This window comes from Esox lucius, chromosome 14 (genome assembly GCF_011004845.1).
Source record: "Esox lucius isolate fEsoLuc1 chromosome 14, fEsoLuc1.pri, whole genome shotgun sequence".
NCBI lineage: Eukaryota > Metazoa > Chordata > Actinopteri > Esociformes > Esocidae > Esox > Esox lucius.
In genome coordinates this window covers 17705026-17727354 of record NC_047582.1, presented here as the reverse complement: position 1 = coordinate 17727354, position 22329 = coordinate 17705026, and the positions used below count along the sequence as shown (strand labels likewise).

The window sequence follows — 22329 nt, the reverse complement described above, 5'->3', positions numbered from 1 at the left end:
TAGAGACTGACAATTTCTTGAGAAAGAGGGAGATGCAGAGAGATGGGAAGCGTTTGTGAAAGTGTCGATAGAGAAAGTTGGAGTACTGAATAGATGACTGTAAGAGTGAATAGTGACAATGCAGAGAGTTATAAGGATCAGTTAACCAAGGAAGAAAGCAATGGAAAGACAGTTTCCAGTCATGCAGCACAGCAGAGTTTTATAACACTTCCTTGACTGTGCTTTTCCTCTAATGTACTCTCTTCTGTGTTCCAAATGGGACCCTATTACCTATATATGTATGCACTGCATGGGAAATAGAGTGCCATTTGGGACATCATTCTCTCTTCGAGCTTCATGGGGAAGCCTACAGCAGGCAGACTGTTGTAAAAGACAGCCCCAGGCATATCAGCATTCCTTGAGCATGAAAAAAGAGTCCGCTGACTGCTACCAGGGTAGCGCTTGGCCAGACTCTGCATTTGTAGTCTGCTTACAATATCCCACTTCTCTTAATTCATTAACCACACTTACAGACAGATGCAGCCACAAAAACACACATACTTACACACAACTCTGGATGCACATACTCTTAAGAAAGTACATGCAAGAACACACATTCACGCGCAAACTACTTCTCTCTGACCATATGTGAACAATTTCCTCATTAAGCTATTACATTTTTGTATTATTCCATCTATTTTCAATGTGTGTATTTGGGGGGCGTTCAAATACTGCCTCAGTGAGTGTACTGCAATATAGTTAGGTTAGAAAATAATTGAACACTGACACCAGTTTTGTTATTTTGTCTGTTTACCAAAGTATATTCAAGTTACAGTTAAATTATGAATATGGACTTAAGGTGCATCTCTCAGCTTTAATTTGAGGATATTCATATTGAAATTGGCGGAAGGGTTTAGCAATTACAGCTCATTAATATGTAGCCCCCTCTTTTTCAAGGGACCAAAAGTAATTGGACAATTACTCAATATGTAAGGAGGTAGGCATATTATTATCAAAGCCAACCATAAAGAGAAGACTTCACAAGGGTTATAGAGAGTTCACCAAAAGTTGCAAACAATTCATAAGCCTCAAGAATAGAAAGGCCAGATTATACTTTGAGAAAAAAAACATCTAAAAAAGTTCTGGAACAGCATTCTTTGGACAGATGAAACGAAGATCAACTTGTATTGGAATGATAGATAGGAAGCAAAATAATGGAGAAGGCTTGGAACGGCTCATGATTCGAAGCATTCCACATCATCTGTAAAACACAGTGGAAGCAGTGTGATGGCATGGGCATGCTTAGTTGGCTCACTAGTGTTCATTGATGATGTGACAGAAGACATAAGCTGCCAGATGAATTCTGAAGTGTACTGTGTAGGGATATAATGTCTGCTCAGATTCAGCCAAATTCAGCTAAGTTGATTGGATGGCACTTCACTTTACTGATGGACTTTGACCCAAAACTTTTGACCCAAAACATACTGCGAAAGCCACCTAGGAGCTAAGAATTGGAATATTCTGCAATGGCCGAGTCTATCACCTGATCTGAACCTGATTGAGCATGTATTTCACTTGCTGAAGACAAAACTTAAGGCAGAAATCCCCACGAACAAACAACAACTGAAGACAGCTGGCAAAGCATCACAAAGGAGGACACCCAGTGTTTGGTGGCATCCATGCGTTCCACGCTTCAAGCAGTCATTTCCTGCAAAGGATTCTCGATTAAGTATAAACATTTTTTTTTACTTATGATTGTGTTACTTTGTCCAATTACATTTGAGCCCCTGAAATAAGGGGATTGAGTTTGCAATTCCTACACGTTCCATACACTATTTTTGTTCACCCCCTTAAATTAAAGCTGAAAGACCACTTCAAAATATCTTGGTTGTTTCATTTCAGATCCATTGTGGTGGCGCACAGAGTCTAAATTATGATAATTGTGTCAGTGTCCAAATATATCCGGACCTATCTGTATGTTCACAAGACATCTATTTATGAGGCCTAGACATTATGTATCAGTGTGTTCAGTCACACTACTACTGTAACCTTCCAGCACCACCTGGGCTCAGCAGAAGGCCCTAAAAAATCATATATGCAAACCAGCAGCCCCCTGTATGCTGTAGTGTACTGACTTTTACTCTTAGCATCTGGTTTATGTAGCTACCCTGATCCAAAATCATATATTTTAAAGGGAATAGGGTACCATTTGGAATGTGATAGGTCTCTTTCTTGGGGAGTGACGAGGGTGGCAAGGTGGCAGTGTATTGAGTGTTTGGGGCGGGTTTGTTTGTGCTTTCTATTGTGCTTATATACTTTATTTTGTCCTTCCTTCCCGTCCTTCCTCCTCTGTCTCTCCAGCCAAACAACCAATTTCCCCTGACCCCCCTCACGTGTTAGTTCTTCCCTATTTTAGGGTCTTATATACTATGCTGTCTGGGCCATTGAGCTTGACGTTTAAGTCCAGCACTAGGGTTAATCTGTGTCCGCAAAACTAGCCCTACATGTTTTCCCAATGTGCCAAGGGGAGGGGAAGGGACTGGGCCAAAGCAGGAAGTACAGCCCCACAAGGGTTGAAGTCTTTTAGAAAGAGGAAACATTTTGACAACTTGTACATTACCAAGACATATTGTTATCAAGGACAACTGCCGCTACACACACATTTTTCAGATCTCACTAGTTCTTAAATACACGTTCCGATAAAACAGTGTGTTTTTAGTGCACAAATCCCATTATCGTTCTGCTTCTGGCCAATTATGTGTAAAACAACTCTCACTGTCCTAGAAATCCCTCAGACATGACACAAAACACCTAGAGGTCCCACGGGGTAAAATGCCCGATTAAGAAAGAGAAAGAAATTACTGGCGAGCACAGCAATGGCAAATGACCTGGTCAACCATGCCACATTAATGGTGTGGATACTGAAGGATGCGCTGCAAGAGGATGAATTCTGTACAGAAATAAACAGTGTCTGCTGATGTCTGTGTGTTGGAGACTTCTATGTGTCTGTGTGTTGGAGACTTCTATGTGTCTGTGTGTTGGAGACATCTATGTGTCTGTGTGTTGGAGACTTCTATGTGTCTGTGTGTTGGAGACATCTATGTGTCTGTGTGTTGGAGACATCTATGTGTCTGTGTGTTGGAGACATCTATGTGTCTGTGTGTTGGAGACTTCTATGTGTCTGTGTGTTGGAGACTTCTGGCAAACAATGCATGCAAAGATATGCGACCAAGCACTTAACCTGACTACTTTATTTGCCCAAGCGTGAATCTGTTCAAATACGTTCGGTACCCTATGGGGTGACTATGCGGTACATTTGCTGTAATTTGTAATTAACCTGATTAACCTGTCACTATGTCATTTGAAATTTCAAAGTGATTAAGCACAAAGCCAAAATAAAAAATGTGGGGCTGTCAATCACTTTGGAGTTCACTGTAGCTATACAGGACATGACTATTCTTGCGGTGATACTAATTATCCCCGCTTGTGTATTTGTTTGTGTTTGTGACCCTCTTCTCTAGTTGTGTCCATTACTCATGTGAGGCCATCGATTGCCAGGAGCCGCTAATCCGCAATGCAGAGCTCAAGTGCAGCAGTCAGGGCTTCTACAACGGAGCTCGCTGTACCATCACCTGCAACTCTGGCTATGTCCTGCAGATCCACAGAGACGATGACATCATCAAGACTCAGGTATACACACAACAGCAGACACACGAACACATACATTATGTACTTGCAACCGTAGCTTGGCTGTTTAAATCTACTGGGATGATGACATCATTGTACCAGGTAGCTTGCCACCACTGCACTGTCCAGAGTAGACGCCTTGCGCCTTCCTTTCTTCTCTCTTCGTTATGCAACCACATACACATGGACCGATGTGCACACAAATGCCAACACGCACACATACATTCAGACACATGCACATGCTCACGCTGTCCATGTTGAGTCTTTCTATGCTGCGCCATTACCTGCAACAATGGCAATGCTTTTCTTCTCCACTGGGACAATGACATCACTGTCTGCTGACTGCACCCCCTACCTTCTTTCCTCCTTCTTCCCTTCCTTGCATCTCCTCTCTGCTCCCTCCCTCCCCGCTCACATAGTGCAGTCATCCTCACAGAGCGCAGATACTCTACTAAACATGGCACACTTCTCTGCAGATACCTCATGTCTTTCCAAAGCTTATAAGTCTGGGTATACTAATGTTTTTGTTTCTGGGCCTTGATGAGATGAATTACACTGCGATTCATCAGGATGTTTAATATGAACTATTACTTTGTGTTATGACATTTAAGACGAGCAGTATGTTTTATGTCATTTCACATTACCGGAGTAATAGCCTCGATTCCCACACACAAGACAGTCAACAGATGGGAGTATTGATATTGTCTCACAAAACACCAAAACACAGAAGCATGCAGGCACACACAATCCACCCCAAACAAACAAGTTAGTTCCCAGCCACACAATAAACCCATTGACTCCCACAGAGGTCTTGTAAAGACTTTGTCTCTCTCCCAGGCGTGGTTAAGAGACCTGGAAGCAAATCGATGCTCCTTAAAACAGAGAGATTTAGGTTTGATATTATGTTAGTTTCTGAAGATTTTACAAGTAGTCAGAAAATAAATATTTAATCTCCATGAGATTAAAGAGAAAACATCTGAGTTAAAAACAGAACATGAGTGAGAGAACTCAAGAAGAGATAAAGAGGAAGAGAAAGAAAGGAAAGGGTAGAATGAGACACCTGTATATAGGAGTGGATGAATGATGCTTACTCACACACACATTCAGACCTTCTATTCACCACTCCTGTCCATATAGCTGCTCTATGTGTGTTTGATGTGTTTGTCTTCAGCTATTTTGCTTCCCTATTTGCAAGCATGTCAGCACTACATCCATATGGATATGCACTAACACACATATGGTAAGGCTCATTTCAGTTGCATAACAAAGTTAGTGTTCCCTATTTGGGATGCAATCTGTTCAAGTCTGTTACACATGGAAACATGTTACTGTGTGTGTGTACGCGTCAACCTTGAGAGATTTACATCACTTCATTACCCCCTGACTATCAGACTTTAACAGCGTTACATTTGATAGACAGATAATGTTGCTTAATATGTCAATGCTAACTTGCTTAGGAATGAATGATCTCAGAGAGCGAGAGTGAAAAATACAGTATGGATAGATAGATAAAGATAGATACATAGTGATGTATATAAGAGGTTTTGGGAGAGAGTTTGGGGGGGAAACTGTTTGGGGTCGCAGAGAGAGAACTATTGCTTTCCTCTCTCTTGTTTATTACATTCTTGCTTCATCACTGTCACAGTGGTTCTGGGAATCATGCTGGATGATCTGCAAACAAATTGTCCCCATTACCATTTTGGGTATAATTGTTTTATAATGCAGTCCTCTTTTGTCCCAGGTGCCTATGCTGGATAACCTGATTGTGGAAAGGGGCTACAAGGATTATTTAGGCATGTATTTTCTGTGTACTAGACAAGGGAAGAGAGAAAGAGAGGAATCTGTGAACATGTTGCAGGTTTTAAAACTGAAATATGCTGATTTTATCAACGCTGGATGTGGCAATTTGAATTCAGGGTGAGATTAATGTGTTTTATGAGGTTGACAATATAAGCATGCCGAAAATGTCAAAAAAAAAAAAAAATATATATATATATATATAAATATTGTGGATTTAAAGTAAATAGTACAGCAACCAGCTGCAAGAGGAAACTCCCAATCCCAGTTGGTTGTAGGACAATTTTTCATTAAAATAACCTAAATTTCATTTTGTTGTGTAACCACACAATCCTATTGTAAGTGGATGCCTTACAGTTGTACGTTGAATCAACCTCAATTCTGGCTCAAAAGGTGATGTGTAATGCTTATTGAATCCAAGCAGAGATGCGCAGTCCATAAGCATTTGGACAGTGACAAAGATTGTATGGTTTTTGCTCTGTACTCCAGCACTTTGGATTTGAAATTATACAATCACAATGGTGTTAGAGTACATACCATCAGCTTTAATTGATCCATATTTACATCCATATCGAATGAACCATTTAGAAGTACTGTTCCAAAAGTATTTGGACCATTGTCTTGGGGTAAATGTCAGTGTATATCTGAAGTGAACTGTATCTGTGAAATTCCTATTCCAACAGACCCATGAGATCCATCAGTTTTTCATAAAATCAGTACCCAGCCATTTTAAATCCAAAAAGGTCAGCCATACAATTCGAAAATTTGCCAGAGATAAGGGTTAATGGGATGTAAATTGTGTTGGATATTCAGTACTAGTCAAGAGTTTGGACAAACCTACCCATTAATTTCAATGGGCAAGTGTGTCCAAACCTTTGATTTGTTTTGTATATCAAACCCAAATTTAACTGAAATAATTGTATTTATTCCCATGCAAATCCACTAAATTGTTTTATTTTTCTGTCAGTGAATGTTAATGTTTAACGTGCATTTTATTTTAATTTGGGTGGTCTAATACATTGTTTATGAGCCATATTGTTTGAGCCATATTTTATTTCCATTGCGATTTCAAATGGTGTCTTTCCCATTCCTTTACAACAGTCCTAACCACCACACCTTATTATAGAAAAATATTCTGATTGCTTGTCTCCACTAAAATAATTAGAAATATGCTACTTCCCTTTGAGCAAATAACTTACAAAAATGTGAATGTTCTTGAGTGGCCAAGTCAAAATCCCTGTCCGAAATTTGATTGAGTATGCTTTTCACCTGCTGAAGACATAACTGAAGCAAACAATGCCACAGTTATAGCTAAAAGGGTTAAGTCTTTGGTTCATTTTTCTGCAGAAAATTGCAAGGGTGGTTTGTCAATTTTGTGCCTTGCCTTCCACAATGAATCAGTAACATCCAAAGTTGTAACTCATACAGATAAGTAACTTTTGTGCTAATACAGATATCCAGACAAAAAAAAAAACTGCCCTAGTAGGGTCAGAACCCTGGAAGAAATCTAGGAGCTAGACTTTGAAATCTATGAGCTGGACTTTGAAACCGAGGAGCTAGACTTGGAACCTAGGAGCTAGACTTTGAAATCTAGGAGCTAGACTTTTAAACCTAGGAGCTAGACTTTGAAACCTAGAAGCTAGACTTTGAAACCGAGGAGCTAGACTTGGAACCTAGGAGCTAGACTTTGAAACCTAGGAGATAGACTTTGTAACCGAGGAGATAGACTTTGATACCTAGGAGCTAGACTTTGAAACCGAGGAGCAAGACTTTGAAATCTAAGAGCTAGACTTTGTAACCGAGGAGATAGACTTTGCCGTTTGAAGACACCCTCATCAGGGATGGGCTACTTGGATGGTGGTGGGAGCCACGGAATGTATGTACTGGTCATCAGGGGGCCGCAGATTAACTTGAAACACACACACGTCCATGTATTGTATGTAATTATAAACAAAAGTACACTAGGTCTGATGCTAGTATATGTATATCTGGGAAATTTTTTAATATGGGGAATTGTGAAGAGGAAGATGCGATATGCTAGACCCAACAAAGCAGAAGAGCTGAAGGCCACTATCAGAGCAACCTGGGCTCTCATAACACCTGAGCAGTGCCACAGACTGATCAACTCCAAGTCACGCCGCATTGCTGCAGTAATTCAGGCAAAAGGAGCCTCAACTAAGTATTGAGTGCTATACATGCGCATACTTTTCATGTTCACACTTTTCAGTTGGCCAACATTTCTAAAAATCCTTTTTTTATATTGGTCTTAAGTAATATTCTAATTTTCTGAGATACTGAATTTGGGGTTTTCATTAGTTGTCAGTTATAATCATCAAAATTAAAAGAAATAAACACTAAAATATATCAGTCTGTGTAATGAATGTATACATTATACAAGTTTAACTTTTTGAATGGAATTACTGAAATGAATCAACTTTCTTATGATATTCTAATTATATGACCAGCACCTGTATATATTTTGTATATTTTTTTATATTTTTTGTGAGTATATATCCTTTCACTGTTTTCTAAAATCATCTGAGTGCCTCAAAAACAGGGGGTGGGGGGTCGCCAGATGCCCGTGCCTGCCCTCAATCATAGGACCTGCTGAATGATGGGTCTTAAGTAAAGATTTTATGGTAGTATAAGGATACACGACCAAAATGTTACTTGCAGTTTCCAGCTCGACAGAAAAAAATCTGTTTAAAATAAAAAACAGGCACACACTCTGTGCCTGGTTGGACCCAGCCCGTTCAGGCAACTGACAAGTAGAGCGATTAATGCATCACATCTAAGGAATTGTTGTCATTCAAGTGATCAGATCAGTTTTATTGTCGACGCCCTCAGTTGCGCATTGTTACATAGGTGAGCAGAAACAAAAACCTGCTCAAATGTAGCCACGCTCAGCAAACAATTACCATCAAAATAGGGATGTGTATAATCTCTATGGACTAATCATCCATATTGTCATATGTTCGTAGCAATATACTTGTTATTGTGAATGATAATAGTCTGATATAGTTTAATTACTCAATATAATAGCACAAACACATTGCATGCTGTTTTATTGGTTTCACATCTTAATTTATACTGCTAGTATGTCATTTTCCACAATATATTTTATGTGAACATATTCAGAGTAGTATGTTACATATTTCATTTCTATAAGGGATGATTGATGAATGTGTGTATGTGTGTGTCTGTGTGTGTCTGTGTGTATGTGTGTGTGTCTGTGCGCATGATTGCTTGCGCTGCTGCATCTGCATGCATATGTATTTCTTTTCAGATTTTGTCTCAATTCAGCGGTTCTTCTGAATATTAGTGTTTGCTGAAGTAAAGGTGCCAACATTCTTCCCAGATGGTATTCCAACCACACAATGCTGTGCTGGGATCAAAACAAGCCATGAAAAAGTGTTCTCCATGTGGAGTTGGAAGAAAATGGGTTGTGTACTGGCTGTGGTAAAAAGTGTAATTCTCCCAATTCTAAGTGTGTTTTCCATTAGGATGACTGTAGAGTAGTTGGATATTAGCTCGGTTGACTGGATTATTTGACTGGACATGAATGATCGGCAGTTCCTTGTACCACTGATAAATCCCAGTCTGTTAAGTCATGGACATTTAGGAACTGCTTGGCTCTCTAGGGATACAAGGGCTTGTTGAACAAGAGATGCACTGATGGACATACTGGATTTGTAAAAACAAAAAAAGCATGCAATGTTTAAATGAAAATAAAAAAGAATTTCCCCAACTCTATGTTCCCATGGGGATTTTATTGAGATGCATAAGAACTAACATTGTTTATTCCAATTTGGATCAATGTCACAATGCACATTCTATCTCCGACACCTGCCAATGATTAGTCAAAATGTATTGTACTTGTTGTGGGTGAGTGTGGGTGCTTGTGAATTTGTGCATGTGTGTGGTCCCAATGAAATTGAATTTAAATATGTTTCTCCCGTTTCTCCAGTCTGACTCAACAGTGACCATCACCTGTGCAAATGGAAAGTGGAATAAGCAGGTGTCATGTGAGCCAGTAGACTGTGGCCGTCCTGACAAGTACCATGTTCACCCAGCCCACTTCAACTTTCCGGAGGGGACTACATATGGCAAGAGGAGCACCTTTCAATGCAAAGAACCTGCCCAGCTAGTAGGTGAGATTGACACACGCGCAGAATCTGTTGACTGTTGAGGGTTTTGGGTGTAATTAATTCAGAACAACTAAATGCATTTAGAGTACTTGACATTGTTATTCATTTCCTTTGTTTTCTGGTAGAATCATGGGATATCTTTTACATCATTCTTGTTGTTTCACTATATGTTCATCCCATTTACAAACCCTATTACCCTTTCTCTTCTATCTCCATCTTCTCTTTCTTTTCATCGTCTTATTACTCCGTATACACTTGCTTTCCTTCATTGTCTTCCTCTCCCACTAGGTTCTAACAACACTCTGACGTGTTTGGAGGATGGTTTGTGGTCGTTCCCAGAGGCGCTGTGCGAGTTGCGTTGTCCAGCCCCACCACACGTGCCCAACGCTGTTCTGCAGACCAAGCGGTGTAATGACACAGGCCTCAAAGTGGGCTCCCTCTGCAAGTACAAGTGCAAGCCAGGCTACCATGTCACCAATAAGCCCAAAAGGTGTCCATATCCATATGATGTTGTGAAGTTAAATTGGCAGTACAAGTCAATTCAAAATCCTGGTCTTAGTTCAATTGATTGGGATTGAAATCTAATTGATCAAATTAATATAATCAAATTAATCAGTTCCAATGATTATCTTCACCTGAATTGAATTCCACTAAACTAAAGAAAGGTCGTTTTGATCTTGGTGTGTGCCTAAACTTCTGTTCTCTTAATATCTCAGGCGAGCCTTTAAGCGTCAGTGCACGGAGGACGGAAGCTGGCTAGAAGGGTCGTGCGAGCCTGTGACCTGTGACCCTCCACCTGCCATCTTCCATGGCATGTACCAATGTACGGACGGCTTCCGCTTCGACAGCACATGTTGGATCAACTGCCCCGGTGCCAACCACACGGTGAGGCCGCTCCACATCGCTCCATGCAAGCAGGTCCGTCTCTCTCTACTCTCTTTTGTCTGTTTGTCTGTGGATGTTTGTCTTTCTGTGGATGTCTGTCTGTCTGTGGATGTCTGTCTGTCTGTGGATGTTTGTCTGTCTGTGGATGTCTGTCTGTCTGTGGATGTTTGTCTGTATGTGTTTTTGTCCATACATCCGTCCTTTTGTCTTACATGTTGGGCATGTTTTTGGTATTTACTGTTATACTGGCCACAGCGTCTGAGCTCTAGCTGTTTGTCAATATTGGTTGTTCCTGCAAAATGCATGTTGTGTTCGTGAATGGTTGATATGGAGATCAACATAATGCACATTTTGGAAGCAAGTACATACTCATATGACCACACTTGCAAACACTTTTTCTCAGACTCTCTAACAGAAAGTGTTTTGAAACATTTTGGGATAATTGTTTTGTGGTCCGTGCTTTGTACCATATTTTATAAGAACAGTAGCAATAGAAGGTCAATCTACATGTGACGCAACAATGCATCTAAATAGCACTGTGGTCAGAAACAAATCTAAATCAGGTTTGTATTGATGCTGAATAAACTTCTTAATGATTGTGTTCTTCAATTTCACAATGCCAACAACAACATCCCAGCATCACGAGGAACTAAAATTTAAACATTCCATAAACCAGCCTAAATTGGATGTTCGCTTGTTTGTTTTCAATCTGCCATTTATCAAGTGTAAGGGATGCTTCAAAGTTTTTCTTGCTCGTAGTTGTGGATGTTGCAGCAACCCATGCAAAACCATCCAAGGAACTATACCCACATTCTATGCGCTTTAGTGCAATGCAAAATGACTTTTTCCCCATACAGCAGTAACCACACTCAGACCTATCACGGGCAAGCTCTATCTGACATACTGTAAAAGGCTAAAATTCGCCTTTTGTCCAGCGCAGCCAAAGGTTGGCACAACAATCTATGTCTTGGCATTGATAATAATGGCATAGATTTTTAACAAATATGCTAAAACAAATTGTTGTAATGGTTGTTAAATTTTTTGAACATATATATACAGGTACTGTACATAAAACCTACAAGTAAGACATTGTTTCTACTGCATTGTCCTTGACCCGAGGATCTCTCTTGCGGTCCTTTGACACAAAATTTGTATGCGCGTGCGTGTGTGTCTGTGTGTGTAGATGATCATGTCCTGGTATGTGGCTGTATAATAATGACAGAATCAGAAAGTGTTATTGTCTCCAGTGTTAGCATATTCTATTCATAGAAATAATGAATAATCCCCCATTCACCTTCTATCCTTTCCTCTCTATCCTACTGTCTCCCCTTCTCTTCTTCCATTGTGTTTTCTCTATCAGTCCTACTCATTTAGCATAGCAAGTTATAAGATAGACATACATTTACACAAAAAATCATGTACCCAAATGTTATAGGCCCTCTAACCATCCTTGATTGTGTTCCACTCCTTAGATGATTGTCAGATAAGTGTTGTCACTGAGAAGATTGATTACAAATGTTTGTTTGTTTGTGTGTGTGTGTGTGTGTGTGTGTGTGTGTGTGTGTAGCATGGAACCAGCAGCAATGTGATTCGCTGTAGAAAGGACGGCAACTGGACTGGCAGCTTCAAGCTCTGCCCTCAAAGCAAAGGACAATGCTCTCTACCACAAAACCTACTTCCCAGCATACGAGCCAGCTGCTCGAAGGGATATGGAATTGGTCTGTATATGCACTCTGTTTGACACTGTAGAAACCATACACTACGTTTGTCACATTGTATTGTATAAGAAGGGGCCACAGTTATTCCTGGTATTAAAGGGATATATCCGTTTTTAGCATGTGAGACCTAATTATCCACTTCCTTATAGTGTTGAACCATCATCCAAGCAGATGTTTGGTCGAAGTTCCATTTCTGAGATTTATTTGGCTGTTTCGTTGCATGCAAGAGCAATATCAAGTGGACAGACACAACAAAATAAATGCTTCGAACTGTCCTCATAATAAACTACGCAACGTTCGCATGTCTTCAAAGGCATGTCAATGCAAAAACACTTAGCTATTTCAACTATGACTATCATAAATGTTTATCACTAAAACTGTTTACTTCCTGCTTTGCCCTTGTGTTGGAACTAATTTTAACCTTTGCACTGCTTGTCTCGCATAACCTTGTACACCTACAACAAAATGTATGTAGCCTGGTTCAAAAGGTGATTACAATGTTGATGCCACTTTCTAGCCAGGCAGCCTGTGTAGAAAAGGAAGAGATGACATGCCTATTCCATTTCCTTAGTGCGATGAATGTTAGAGTGAATAAAGGAACATCTTAATCGCACTGGTGAGCACTCTGATTGATGGAGCAATAACGCACAGTTGAGGTACAGGCATTGCCAGCATTTAACACACACTTTCAGGTTTTCCCAAGTATTTTACGAGTTAAGAGTCACGTGTGACAAACTGATACAATTACTGACACGAGTATGACGAGGTCGACAGAGTACTTGGCAAAATGAGTATCCTTACGGTTATGTGCAATTTCCCAGACATATGATCAGATCATTAAATATGATCGGATTATTTAATGTCATTATGTGTGAAAGGATGTAACTGAAAACTATACATTCTCATGTGTTCTCATATCTGTTCTCAATGCTAAATAGACAGCCATATACATCTCTGAAATGGAACATTGACCAAACAACTGTCTGGATGATGCTTCAAAAACTAAGGCCTAACATTCTAAAAAAAAAAGATATCCATTTAAGGTTAGGTCTTCTAAATAGAATCAAAGGCTATTTTGAATATTTTATTTGATGTATTTAAAATGTGTCCAGACACTGATGTTGTAATTGGGTTTGTTTTGTAACTCACACAAACAGGTGATGAGTGTGATCTGACATGCAGGGACAGTAACAACGATGTTGTAATCCTACCTAACAACATGACCATAGACAGCGTACTCAAAGAGCACTGGAGAAATCCACCCAAAGTCAAGGTATGTCTGTATGTTTGTCATAAGTCATACTTCACAAAGCACCGCTGCCTGTGATCTTTCATTTTGGCACTGTGTCTAAATCCTAGCAATATTTTCAATGACAGAAGAACTGACCTGTTCACACCTAGCTCTAAACATAACAGGAACCCTTTTTTGCGATTTCCCTTGAATATTATAGTTGTAGTGCACCCTGGGACATGAAGTGTTGTGCTCTCACCCGCAGTGTAGTCCACCACCATTTGGTAATACATACCATGGTTATATTCAGTTACGTTTTTATTATCAGCACAGCCAGGCATGTCAAACCAACACTTACCAACTGCGGCTTGGGGGGAAAAAAAACATGTCAGATCCCAGGCAGTCATCTCTGAACTCATGTGAACTTCAGCCAACGCAAGGGCCAAGTCGTAAAAGTTAATACCAAGATGTCGTCAGTAATCACTATAATTTTAGAAATGACCCCATTACAAGCTCTTATAGCCCAGTTAAATCTAGATAGACTGTACATGACAGGGGAATTGTATTGATTCTGTCTGAATTACTTAAATTGCCAGTTGCAATTGTGAAAATAAGGGTGTGGGGCAGTTTACAGAAGCGTACTATAAACACTGGTGTTGTCCCTCTCTGGGGGCTTATTCTCTTGGACTGTAATGAAATACATTGGGTAGATTTGTTGCACTCAAGACTGTGTTAAGTTGCTGACTGGGCTGCTGTTTGAGTCGAAAAGCCAGCCGGGGTATAGAACTAGTTGTAGTTGTATGCAAAGCCATATATTTATTTTTGTCTAAAGAAAGGGCTTGAGTTGTTTTGGGTGCTTGGGCACATTAGTATGTTGAAACAAATAATGTACAGGTGCTGGTCATATAATTAGAATATCATAAAAAAGTTGATTTATATCAGTAATTCCATTCAAAAAGTGAAACTTGTATAATGTATACATTCATTACTTAAAGAGTGATATATTTCAAGTGTTTATTTCTTTAAATTTTGATGATTATAACTGACAACTAATGAAAACCCCAAATTCAGTATCTCAGAAAATTTGAATATTACTTAAGACCAAGACAATAAAGATATTTTTAGAAATGTTGGCCAACTGAAAAGTACGAACATGAAAAATATGTACAGCACTCAATACTTAGTTGGGGCTCCTTTTGCCTGAATTACTGCAGCAATGCAGCGTGGCATGGAGTCGTGGCACTGCTCAGGTGTTATGTGAGCCCAGGTTGCTCTGATAGTGGCCTTTAGCTCTTCTGTATTGTTGGGTCTGGCGTATCGCATCCTCCTCTTCACAATACCCCATAGATTTTCTATAGGGTTAAGGTCAGGTGAGTTTGCTGGCCAATTAAGAACAGGGATACCATGGTCCTTAAACCAGGTTCTGGTAGCTTTGGCACTGTGTGCAGGTGCCAAGTCCTGTTGGAAAATGAAATTTGCACCTCCATAAAGTTGGTCAGCAGCAGGAAGCAGGAAGTGCTCTAAAACTTCCTGGTAGACGTTGACCTTGGACCTCAGAAAACACAGTGGACCAACACCAGCAGATTACATGGCACCCCAAACCATCACTGACTGTGGAAACCTTACACTGGACTTCAAGCAACGAGGATTCTGTGCTTCTCCTCTCTTCCTCCAGACTCTGGGACCTTGATTTCCAAAGGAAATGCAAAATGTACTTACATCAGAGAACATAACTTTGGACCACTCAGCAGCAGTTGAAACCCATGTCTTGCATACGTCTGTGCGTGGTGGTTCTTGAAGCACTGACTCCAGCTGCAGTCCACTCTGTGAATCTCCCCCTCATTTTTGAATGGGTTTTGTTTCACAATCCTCTCCAGGGTGCGGTTATCCCTATTGCTTGTACCCTTTTTTCTACCGCATCGTTTCCTTCCCTTCGCCTCTCTATTAATGTGCTTGGACACAGAGCTCTGTGAACAGCCAGCCTCTTTAGACTTTTTGTGTCTTGCCCTCCTTGTGCAAGGTGTCAATGGTCGTCTTTTTGACAGCTGTCAAGTCAGCAGTCTTCCCCATGATTGTGTAGCCTATAGAACTAGACTGAGAGACCATTTAAAGGCCATTGCAGGTGTTTTGAGTTAATTAGCAGATTAAAGTGTGGCACCAGGTGTCTTCAAAATTTTCTGAGATACTGAATTTGGGGTTTTCATTAGTTGTCAGTTATAATCATAAAAATGTAAAGAAATAAACACTTGAAATATATCAGTCTGTGTGTAATGAATGTATACATTATACAAGTTTCACTTTTTGAATGGAATTACTGAAATAAATCAACGTTTTGATGATATTCTAATTGTATGACCAGCACCTGTATATATTGTAGATGAAGAAAATTAAAATGTTAGAAATGGTAGCAGTAGTGATATATTAAATTAATTATATGGGCAGCTTGTCAGGTCACCTCGATACAACTCTGGTGTACGTGTCGCTATGTTAACTCTCGCTGGCAACACCATGATACAGATACTGAAGGTCAGAATGTCGAGAGGCACCTCATTACAATTTCCACTGGTCACAAGACTTTTGTCGGGTTTGGCACCATTGTATTACACTGAGGAGCTTCCCATGTATCATGGGTCGTTGGAGTAGTTTACTTAATAGACTAGGTTTGAAAAGTCAAAACACGAGGACCGAGTCCTATCCTGGCTAAAAGCAATTAAAAATGTTAGCAGTAAATTTAGAAATATTTCTTCAAAACTGAAATCAAAACTCTTCTGGTACAGATGAGTTGTGGGACATGAAACAACTTATGTCATAGCACTTCCAATATGCTCAGTCCTTTTGCAGAGTGTTTTCAAAACAACCACTCTTTTCGAGGAGCCAATCACATAACACTTTTCAAAAAGCACAAGACCAGTCAGGGACACAACTACCTCTACTTTTTTTGGCTAAAGTTTAATAGAGACAACCCCAAATTCAGCATAGGGCCTAGGCTGGCCAGTGAGGGCCTTAGGAGCTTGGACTGAGATCACCTTTTTATGGGGTTGTTTTGTTTTCATTTGGAGTTTCCCAGAGTCAGCTGTTTGTTATGTTGCGGGGGGGAAATAAAATGATCTGTTTGTAATTGATATGATTTATACCGTGGGGTAATGTCTGTAGATGAGGCGAGGGTTGGAAAGAGAGACAGGATTGATGGGGCAAAGAAATGTTCCATTAGGTTAGATGAGGTGAAATCAATCGGGTGCTTTAAAGTGCTCATCTTGCTGCTTCTTGTGCCTCTGTAGGGGCCCATGTCAATCGATGCATCTGAATTTCAATACAATTCCAATGTTCCACGGGACACCCCTTCCCTTTAAAATATATAATAAATATAAACTCTGTGGTTACATAATCTCAAACTTTACCTTAGAACAGTGACTAACTGACAGCTTTTCTATGCAAACCTGGCACTATTTCATTTTAGTTCTTATCCATAGTGACTTACACTGTATTCCATCTAGTAAAGATTACAGTTCTGGTAAGTATTTTTCAATAAAGAAGTTAACCACAACGTCAGAGCTAGTAAAAGAAGACGTGGGTGAGGATAAGACTTAGATGTCCAATTAAGAGAGTCTTTAAAGGGTAGGGTTTCACAAGCTTTGGGAAAAATAGGCAGTCAGCTGTCCTGTTATTTTAGGGAAGCTGATGCAAGGACTGGTATGGTTTCAGCTGCGGTATGACCTGCTGAGCAACATGATTATTTACAGGAATTAAAGCTGGACTAGCCAAACCAATAACCAGAAAGATTAATGAAATTCAGAGAGAAGGAAATTGGGGCAACATAAAAGAAACACATTTTGTCAATTAATATGTTAAAAAAGACAATAGCTGTACCATAGATCAAGGGTGTTCAACAAATCTGTCCCAATATACTGGTAACCCACAGTCCATTTGTGAGTAGCTTGTGAAACAAAGCTTAGGTGTGTTAGAAATCAGCCGTTTCGTATAGTGGTTGAAATAATGATTGCGTAACCGGTCGTCAAGGGAGAGAGTCATTCAGTTATTTATTGCAGTACTTGATAGTCTATTGTTCATGATGTTACAGACTCGGTACTCGGTCTTACAAACTCGACCTCATCTCACTCAATCTCAAAGAAACTTCCGGTCATACCTCAGCTTTATTGACATCCCAAGACAGTATACACATAAGCCCATTGGCTATTTACTGGACCAGTAAATAACACAGACCATCAAACACACAATGTATTTCCAAATATCTTATTACTCCTATTTCACAGAAATGTACAGGTTGACCCACAGACACATACAGAACCATACTTGCAAAAACACACACACAATTGCAATCAGTCATTATAATATACTGCATATTGCTGAATTATTTGCCTTTAATTTATATTATATACAAAGTTAACATATGGAATTGTTTAAAGACGGACATAACATGATTACCATGTTACTATTGGTCACTGAAACTCATTATCAAATATCTGAAGTACACTTATCTAGTACTGTGCCTTATGGCTTCAGAACAGACTGATTTCTGTGACATGGATTCAACAAGATGCTGTAAACATTCCTCGGAGATTTTAATCTATGCTGACTCAATTGCATCATGCAGTCCCTGCCCATTTTTCAGCCACACATTCATGCTGCGATCCTCCCGCTCCACCTCATCCCAAAGGTGCTCTAATGGATTGAAATCTGGGGTCCATGACAGCCTTTGGAGTTCACGGAAGTCTCTGTCATGTTGGTGAAATCTGCTTAAGATGATGCATGCTTTGTTACATGGCACATTGTCTTGCTGGAAGTATCCTGTCTGTGGCCATAAAGGGTTGTACATGGTCAGCAACCATATTTAGGTACATTGTGTCATTCAAGTTATTTTCAATTAAGTGGCCAACTGTGTGTCCGGGGAATATTCTTCACACCAATACATTACCACCAGATGCCTGTAACATTGACACTGGTCATCATTACATTACCACCAGACGCCTGTACCCTTGACACTGGTCATCATTACATTACCACCAGACGCCTGTACCATTGACACTGGTCATCGTTACATTACCACCAGACGCCTGTACCATTGACACTGGTCATCGTTACATTACCACCAGACGCCTGTACCATTGACACTGGTCATCGTTACATTACCACCAGACGCCTGTACCATTGACACTGGTCATCATTACATTACCACCAGACAACTGTACCATTGACACTGGTCATCATTACATTACCACCAGAGACGCCTGTACCATTGACACTGGTCATCATTACATTACCACCAGACACCTGTACCATTGACACTGGTCATCATTACATTATCACCAGAGACGCCTGTACCATTGACACTGGTCATCATTACATTACCACCAGACGCCTGTACCATCGACACTGGTCATCATTACATTACCACCAGACAACTGTACCATTGACACTGGTCATCATTACATTACCACCAGACGCCTGTACCATCGACACTGGTCATCATTACATTATCACCAGAGACGCCTGTACCATTGACACTGGTCATCATTACATTACCACCAGACCCCTGTACCATTGACACTGGTCATCATTACATTACCACCAGACGCCTGTACCATCGACACTGGTCATCATTACATTACCACCAGACACCTGTACCATTGACACTGGTCATCATTACATTACCACCGCCTGTACCATTGACACTGGTCATCATTACATTACCACCGCCTGTACCATTGACACTGGTCATCATTACATTACCACCGCCTGTACCATTGACACTCCACAAAAAATGCTTCTTCAAAATGAAATGGCCGACAGGTGTGGAACCCAGCATGGTCTTCTGCTGTTGTAGCTCATCCTCTTCAAGGTTTGACATGGTGTGCATTTAGAGATGCCCTTCTGCTCACGACTGTTGTAAAGAAAGGCTATTTGGAGTCTTTCTGTCAGCATAAACGAGTCTGGACATTCTCTTCTGACCTCTTTCATTAACAAGTTGTGTCAAATTCTTGACCATGTCTGCGTGCTTTTTATAATGACTTGCAGCCACATTATTTGTTCTTTGGCTATTTGTGTTAACCACCAGATGTGCCTAATAAAGTGTATATTTAAATTCACAGACAACGACTAACATGCCATCTTGGATGCTGGTGAAGCCTTTAACACACATAAAGCACAACTCTGAGCCTATCACTTTTCCTTCATATGATGGCACATTGCTCAGAGCAAATTAGTGATGTAGACAGATGGAAATGCACGTTTACTATAACCTATCAACAAGATATAGTAACCTTAATAATGCGTGGCTGGCTACTACTGCCAACATGTTTTGCAGACAAAGATCAACACGTCTGGCCATATAGGTTCCTTCTTAAAAGAGCAGGAAACCTTTTCTGGACAATCAAAAGTAAACTATTGTGAACGGTTTGAGGCAACCATACAAACAGAATCAGGTGGATAAAATGAACAGGTCTGACAACAAAAAGTGTCCCTTTACTTCTTTACATACCATTTTCAGGGGCATAGGATGAGCATGACTGTCTTTAGTTACTCATGAAAAAAGTAAACAAGGTAACAGTCTTTTTATATACACAGAAAAGGATTAGGGTTTGGGGATAACTAACATAAAAATATAAAAATAAACGATATCAGTCCACTCTGTACTTAAGCACCGGAGGCTGATGCTGGGTCTTCGGGTCTGCACTGTAGCAGAACTGTCACACTATCTACATTTGTCATTATTTTCTACTGATCTGCCAACCTGTTAATATGCCTAGGCAAGAATGGTATTTAATCTTTATGACAATGACAGAGATGTCAGCAATAGACTTTTGACTATGTTGGATATTAACTATAATCCAGAATAAATAGACAAGGACAATTGTATGGTCTCAACCAAGTTGAACTTATAAGAATAGCCAATAATTGGCTTACTAGGGATTCTAGTTCCCACTACTTGTTTAAAGAATGAAGGGAAGTGCTTTGAATGAGCTGTGTGTGCACATGCGTGTGTGTACGCGTGTGTGCGTGTGTGTCTTAGAGAGATGAGAGGGATGGAGAACAGTACTAATTGTAACCCAATCGTAGCAGCAGGCTCAACCTACCATCGGTTTCTTTAAGGGCAGCTGAACATGTCAGTTTACAGACACGTGCTGTAGCTGTTTTTTGCTTTTATTCACTGATAATGAAAATTTTTTGTTACATAGTCTTGTTAGGGAAATTCTTCTTTTTTTTTTTACTCAGCACACCCATAGCTAATCCCTTTTGGATATAGGGCAAGCTATAATCAAAGGGATCTGTGTACGCTATGACACTTGCATTCAGTAAAAATTCAGTCATTTTTTTTCAATTGCTAGTTAACAGCAGTTAGACATTGCACCAAATCTTGTTTTTTCTTGCTTCCCAAAACATTTATGGTTTTTATGCAGGCCTACCCATACTTCTAGAGGTTTGTTTTTCATGCAGGCCTACCCACACTTCTAGAGGTTTGTTTTTCAGGCAGACCTACCCACACTTCTAGAGGTTTGTTTTTCATGCAGGCCTACCCACACTTCTAGAGGTTTGTTTTTCAGGCAGACCTACCCACACTTCTAGAGGTTTGTTTTTCAGGCAGGCCTACCCACACTTCTAATGGAAATGTAACAAAACAGTCGGTAGGTTTATTAGGCTAAGTTAGAGTCCTGCAATTAATTTTTTTGGAGCCTTACCCAGACCAGGTTGGCTGCATCTGTTCTGAGAACCACCCCGCAAATTGACAGGATAGATTTTTATCAGCAACCCGGTGCCATCCACATATATTTCATCCCGAAAGTCAAACCGTTGTCCAGACAAAAAAAATCTCTCATTCCTCCACAAATTAATCATATTCTTAACTTCAATTTCCTTCATTAATTCCATTTGGGGTCCTGCTTGTTTGAACCGTTACAACACTATGTATAGTATGCTCATGCATTAACAATCTGCATAATGGTTGATTCACCCAAGATTATTTTTCATTTATTTTCTCCCATTCTAGTTACATTTGCTAGACATTTTACACAGACATAGCAATTCTTATCCAGTAGTTGGTGTCTTGACCAATCAGATAAATCTGTTGTTATAGCATTGAGCACCACGGTGCTGCTATAGATGTTTTTAGTATTTTACATTAATTCAAGAAGCTGGTGAAGAACCCACTTTGCATTTCCGTAAGTGCTGAGCTACAGGATTTTACCTCTTCATCCTTAATACTGATGTATCACCCATGCGATCCATTCATTTTAGGGTTTGACCCACTTAAGCTACCATACTCCTCCTTAATCTCACTTTTTGTAGCTCACTTTTACTGCAGAAGCAGAAATTGCACTGACACATTTATTGTTGTATATGTATAATATCTTTTACGCGTATTACGTAATACTGGAAATAAGGAACTACATATTCTAGTGTAAATTTTGTGCCTCTGGGTGAGGATCCCACAGACTGTAAGACAAGGCCTCAAATTTAGTTTATGTCAACATATGGCTGCAACAAGGGTGTTTGCAGATCATTTCAACTTAGTAAAAATAGTTACATTTTATAATTTAGTCTCTAGTAGATGCAGCAGACAATATTCAGCCATGTCTACTGTGCCTTCTTTACCTGGGGTAGTGCCCCCCCCCCCCCCCCCCGACATGAATACTGGGAAAGGACTGTGCACAGAGTAACCAGCTGTCCTCATATGCTCTGTTGTTCTTTCTCTCCACCAATCCCTCTCTCTGCCCCTTTCTCTTCTTTTTTCCACCATTGATTTGCTGATGGCTCTGAAATGAAAAATACCTTAGTTTGCAGTAATGAACAAGCGTGTCAACTTATGTGTTATTGGGACACAGTAGGTCTGGGAAATATAGCTGCAGCGTAGGTCAGCCAGTACTTTGCT

General features: G+C 40.1%; 1 protein-coding gene across 1 annotated transcript in view; it reads left to right on the top strand.

Moving 5' to 3' along the window:
• The window catches only part of pappaa (pregnancy-associated plasma protein A, pappalysin 1a), a 174742-nt gene that overhangs the window by 131844 nt on the left and 20569 nt on the right, over positions 1-22329 (top strand). Inside the window, exons 14-19 of the mRNA XM_010877932.4 lie at positions 3501-3669; positions 9431-9614; positions 9900-10101; positions 10328-10529; positions 12064-12214; positions 13372-13487. Coding sequence (XP_010876234.3) covers positions 3501-3669; positions 9431-9614; positions 9900-10101; positions 10328-10529; positions 12064-12214; positions 13372-13487 — 1024 coding nt within the window. The remainder of the gene's footprint in view (positions 1-3500; positions 3670-9430; positions 9615-9899; positions 10102-10327; positions 10530-12063; positions 12215-13371; positions 13488-22329) is intronic.